Genomic DNA, 5,679 nt, shown 5'->3' on the forward strand with positions numbered 1-5,679 from the left:
GGATGTGCTCCGCTCGGGGCAGAGGGCGACAGGATGTTGTGAGCGAGCCCTTCCCTCCCCAGCTTTCTCTGACTGTATATAGTCAGGCAACAACTAATGGGCTCCCTCCCGTAACAGCTGCTCTTTGCTGTCACCATTTCAGGGTCAAACACAGCACATAATATGACATTTCTGATGTGACAATCCTCCTGGATCTGGAGTAGAGTGGCAGGTGACTTCTGGTGGGATGACTGACGTCGTGAGTTAATGGCAAACCCTTTGCAGCATGTGACATCTCAGAGATGTCTCCGAGGACTGCCTCACTTGGGAATAAGAAGACGTCCCCAGAAGAGGGACTTTACATATAAAACCATTTGGGAGCCCATGATGGTGTCTTGCACTTCAACCAGAGGACCAGACGCCTTCTGACCTTGCCCGCCCCACTGTCGACCTTTGGGGCCGGTGCCTCTCTCACTCAGAGGGCTGCGCTGCACGTTAACATCTTGCCAAATGGCTGATCTGCTCCCTGAGCACAGGCAGAGAGAGGACGGGAGGGAGAAGATGAAGCCTCCATCCTCATCAGTGCCTCGATAGTGCCATGAGCTCACAGCAGACTCTACTTCAAAGCCCCTCGCCAGCGGTCATTAATGAGTCCTTTCCCAGAGACAGGGGGACTTTGGTGATTGAGGAAGGGAGGTTAAAGGCTGGCTCAGTACCTTCCAGCTGGGATTAAAACATCAGAGGCCCCGGTGTAACGTAAGCCCATTCTGAACACAAGATCCCGAGACGGAGCTGCAAAGCAACGAGATAATTCTATCTGAAATGAATATTTCAGTTCTAAGAGGCAGAGAGGCAACCTTTTAGGTTACTTGAGGCATCTGCTGGGAAGTGCTTGGAACACAAGAGGCTTGTGTCCTTGCCCACCACCTGGGGCCTTGTGGTGATAGAGTTCCTGTCACCTGGGGGGGACCTCTGCCCTACCACCAGGGGCTCCTTGTACTCCAGGGAGAAGGGACCAGAACAAGAACCGCATTCAGCTCTGAGAGGCTGCACATTCTTGTCCAACAGCTGTTATGTTTAAAAAATAAATAAACAGCCAGACACAAGAGCAGCTATAGAGGTGGGAGTGGAGCATGTGGAAACAGAGAGTTCATCCTCTTCGGGGTCAGGAGATCAGTGCAAACTCCGTGGTGTCTTAAGAGCCCGCCTTCCTCCCAGGACAGACCCTAGAAACTCCACTTACATCCACCGGCCTATGAACTGCTCTCATCCAGACCTCTGCAAGCTCATCCCTCACTGCTCCTCAGCACGCAAGCCCTTCCTCTCAGACACACAGACTTCCTGGATGTCCCCTGCGGGTGACCTGTTAAATGGCCGGTCCCTTTGTGGCACTTCACTTCCCAGGATGGCTTTGTCCCATTCCTCCAGCCCACGCTCACCTACTGCTCAAGACTTAGATCGAAGCTTACCTCCACTGGGAAGTCTTCTTCCAAGCCACCCCATGCCCCCCTCCCCAAATTTTCCAGCACTGCTGTGTAGTCTAGGGGCCATTTTGCACCCCTTGTACAGGGGTATAGCTCAGATGGCAGGCTGCATCATTCATGACCTCTGTTTCCCCTACTTCTAAGTCTTCCGTCTTGCAACTAGCACTTGGAACAGGGGGTTTCCAACGGAACAGACAGCCGCTCCCCCGCTCCCCCTTGTCAGCGTCTCACCATTGATCCTATTGCCTTGGAGGTAGAGATTCTCCAGGTTGGTGTTGACTGAGGGGATCTTCTGCAGCTGGTTGTAGGAGAGGTCAAGCTCAAGGAGGCTGCTGGAGTTGAAGGTGTTAGAGGCCAGGCCATTGTTGGTGAGGCTGTTGTGCGACAGCCGCACATAGAGCAGCTTGGGTGACCCCCGGAAGTAGCTGTCGGGGACGGAGTAGACGTTGTTGTGCTCCAGGTACAGCTGCTCGAGGGCCGAGGGCAGTCCATCAGGCACCTTCCGCAGGTGGTTGTAACTCAGGTCCAGCAGGATCAGCGACCGGAGGCCCCTCATCGCACTGCCCACTTCCTGGATCTCGTTGTGGTGGAGGTACAAGGCCGTGAGGTTCTCCAGCCCCTCCAGAGCGTTGTTGGGGACCCGCGAGATCTGGTTGTGGTCGAGATGGAGCTCCCTCAGGGATCGTGGCAGCGGGCCGGGCATCCGGGTCAGATTGTTGTGGTCCAGGTACAGCCTCTCCAGGTGCCTCAGCTTGGAGAAGACCTTCCTGCCCACCTTATCGCTGGTGATCTGGTTGCCATGGAGAGCAACCCAGAGCAGCCCGGTGGCATTGTCAAAGACACCTTCCTGGATGGATGTGATCTGGTTGTTCTGGAAGTAGACGTACTTCATGCGGGATGGGACAAACGGCAGGTACTTGAGGTTGCGGTTGTCACAGTACATGGCTGTGGGGAAGTTGGGGGGGCAGTCGCACTCCTGGGGGCAGTCGCGGGGCTCCGGAGCGGGTGGAGAGCCGTAGGCATAGGCTGGACCTTCCTCCACCCCGTAGGGGTAGGGCTCATAGGGCTCGTAAGGGTAGGGGTCATAGGGGTCGTAGTAGGTGGACTGCTGGCTGCGGAGGTAGTGGAACCACCAGTGGGGGTCTTCGTCATACTGGGCCCAGGAGAGGGAGCAGAGCCCTGCCAGCAGCAGGAGGGGGGCCCACTGCATTTTGTCTCTCTGCAAGAGGGGAGAGAGAAAACAGTGAGCAGGTTTGAGTGGGACAGTCGGGAGGCAGGGTACAGATGGGGGCGGGGGGCGGGGAGCTTGGGCTGGGAGCTACACAGATGTCACAGGGAGCCTTATCCTCACTTCCTGCATGCCTCCCCCCAGTGCCGGCTCTGCACACGTGGTCCAGCTGGACCATGGCCACATAGGGGAGCCTTCAAGATTAGAGGGAAGTTGAACAGGGGGCACTGCATGTTTTTCGAGGCATGGGTCCTTAAGAGCCTCTAGCAACCCCAGGATTCTGTTGGGGGAGCTGGAAAGCCCAGAGCAATCATCCCTGTGGGGGTGGAGGTGGGGGGGGGTGCTCTTCAGGCCCGAATTTGTGTTCAGTTTGGACTCCTCAGAGATATAATATTTTCCAAGAGTCCAAGGAAAAATCCCTCTGGTTCCTTCCATGTCTCTGGGAAACCTCCAGAAGCAGCTTGAGACCTCATAGGGGAAGGTTTGAACTACTTCTGGAAGATCTTTGGGTCTCTTGGGCAGGCTGGGGGTTTCTGGTTTCCAGTCTTAGGGGAGGGGTGTGGCCCCTCTGCAGTCACCACAAGGCTTGGGCTACCCTCCATAGCCCCAGTGTCTGGAACAGTCTGCTGGATGAGAAAACTCTCTGGTGGGCAGTTTGTGGCTATACAGTCAGCCTGGTTGGCAGGCACAAGGTCTACATGTAACAGCCACAGTCCCCTCCAGACTGGGGACACTGGCACCAGGTATGGCACTTGTCTTCCGGTATGTGGGGTCTGGCTCTAACTGGCTATCTTCCATGCTCTCTGGTAAAATGTGAGCCTCCCTCATGTTCCACCTTGGACATTATGTTAGAGCCACGTGGGAGTGCAGAGAAATGAATGAGGAACACTGAAAAATGGTGGAGGAATTGGAGACACTTGAGTATGCCTGAGAGGACGTGGCTTTGGAATGGGGTTCTGGCATCCCCGTCTCCCATCCTAAGCGACTTGTGATGACATCTGGATTCCCAGCCTCCTACTGTACCCCCCACCATGCCAGGTAGCCTGTGGCCTTGAGCCTGTATGCTAGTGAGATGAGAACAGGGCAAGTTTGGAGAGAAATGTGGGTTTGGTGCATGCTGGAAGCTGAAGGTATGGAAGGTGAGGGACCAGGGGCGGGCATATCAGGCCTGGACACCCTGCTCTGAATACCTATAGCCAATGCACCAGAGAGCCCTTGTGAGCCTGGGAACCTTCCAGAGATGTGAGTGTTGCCCTTGGACAGAGGAACCTTAGAACCTTTCTTGGTCCTGGAGGGTCACATAAGTCCCTCACATTGCTGTTGGGCCTCCTGGGACTGGAAACTGTAGACAGAAGAAAGAGAGGAATCTAAAAGTCAGCATCAAATCTGATGATCTGATGAGAAAGACCGACTGTGACGCTCAATCTAGTCACCTTCTGCCACCATTTCTCCCAGGCCTCAGACCTCTCTGTTTCCTGAAAGTGATTCCCTTAGGCCCTCTTCATTCCATTAGCCTCTGGGCTGCAGAGGAGAGGCACCTGGCTCATCCTCAAGCGGCCTTGGGCCTCAGACAAAGAACCCACAGTGTTTCTGAGAAGCCAACCCAACTGCCCACTGACTGGGCACACTGGCAGGGCCGAGCTCTGGCCAGGAGGGATGGATGGAGCGGCCCACTGCCAACAGCACATTTTTCCATGCACAGCCCTGGGCTGCTGCAAGACCAAGGTGGCACAGTGAGCCTCTGTCTCCATTTCTCCTTCCAGACTGGGCATCTTGGCAAACAAGAGTCGCCTTCCTCTTCAAGACTCGGCTTTCCAGGGGCTGTGCGTGCTACCCACTTTGGCCTCTCCTTAGGAGCCATGACTGCTACGAGGGCTAATGCCTCTCCTCACCTCCACCTCTTAGCAGTGTTGTTCCAGGGGTCATTTGCTTTTCAATCCCCCTGCCTACCCTAACGGCAGAGGCCCTCCTGTGCTCAGAGATTTGTGAGGTAGAAAGTTTCAGGGATTGGTGCCCCACGAGTTGTGGGAAGCTGATTCAGGAATTAGAGCTGTTCTATGTCTCCGCAATTCCCTCCTACCAGAGTCCAGAGGTCAGACCAGAAGTCATCGCCTCAGCTCGATTGGATCCTCCCTCACAGTTCCCTGAATGTGGTCAATTCTCAACACTTGTCTTTATTCCTTCCCTTTCACTCTAGCAACACACACACACACAGACACACACACACAGACACACACAGACACACACACACAGACACACACACACACAGACACACACACACAGACACACACACACACACACACACACACACACACCATCCTTCCCCATAGCAGCACTTAAGTACCATAACTTGTCTACAGGACGGACTAGAGGGCTAGTTTCCCTAGACACCTGGTCCTCTACTTTTCCATACCTGAGAAGTGGAGTTCCCCCCAACAGCCAGAAAGAAACCACAGGACAGAGGTGACACGGTCTCTCTGCTCCCCCTCCGCCCCTCTCCCGCATCCTGGGGTCATGGCCTAGATGGGAGAATGGGGCATGGTTCCTCCCTGCTCCTTTCCCCACACCCCAGCCCCATTCCTTTATTCTGTTACGGAACTACAAGGGACAAAAGCTGAAGTAAAATGACTAAACTTACCTCCAGTTGAACCCTTCAGAGAGTGACCACGTCCCTCTGTCTGGCTTCCTTGGGTTGGAGAACGTGTGAGAGAGAGAGAGGGAGAAGACAGAGTGTCTACTGAGAGTGTGCAGGTCTGTGCCAGGCCAGGGTCCCGCCCCCAAATTCCTAATCAAATATTGTGAAGAGAGGGACCGAGGAGGCCGGATCCTGGCTTCTTCGGCTCTGCTGCAGGGGCGGAGCTCACACTCAACCAGGCAAAATTCTTCTGTCCGCCTGACGTTATAAAAACCACCTTCTTTCCACTCACTTATCTTCCCTAAAGCATTGGCAGCTCCGAGTCTCTTTCTGCTGAATGAGTTAGTGGCGCC

General features: G+C 54.8%; 1 protein-coding gene across 1 annotated transcript in view; it reads right to left on the reverse strand.

Moving 5' to 3' along the window:
- The window catches only part of FMOD (fibromodulin), a 9,532-nt gene extending 4,089 nt beyond the window's left edge, over positions 1 to 5,443 (reverse strand). Inside the window, exons 1-2 of the mRNA XM_029933157.1 lie at positions 5,330 to 5,443; positions 1,695 to 2,682 (exon numbers count right to left, since the gene is read on the reverse strand). Of these exons, the coding sequence (XP_029789017.1) occupies positions 1,695 to 2,673 (979 nt within the window). The 5' untranslated portion in view covers positions 2,674 to 2,682; positions 5,330 to 5,443. The remainder of the gene's footprint in view (positions 1 to 1,694; positions 2,683 to 5,329) is intronic.
- Between the last annotated feature and the right edge of the window lie 236 nt (positions 5,444 to 5,679).

The sequence above is a fragment of the Suricata suricatta genome, chromosome 3, assembly GCF_006229205.1.
Source record: "Suricata suricatta isolate VVHF042 chromosome 3, meerkat_22Aug2017_6uvM2_HiC, whole genome shotgun sequence".
Classification (NCBI taxonomy): domain Eukaryota; kingdom Metazoa; phylum Chordata; class Mammalia; order Carnivora; family Herpestidae; genus Suricata; species Suricata suricatta.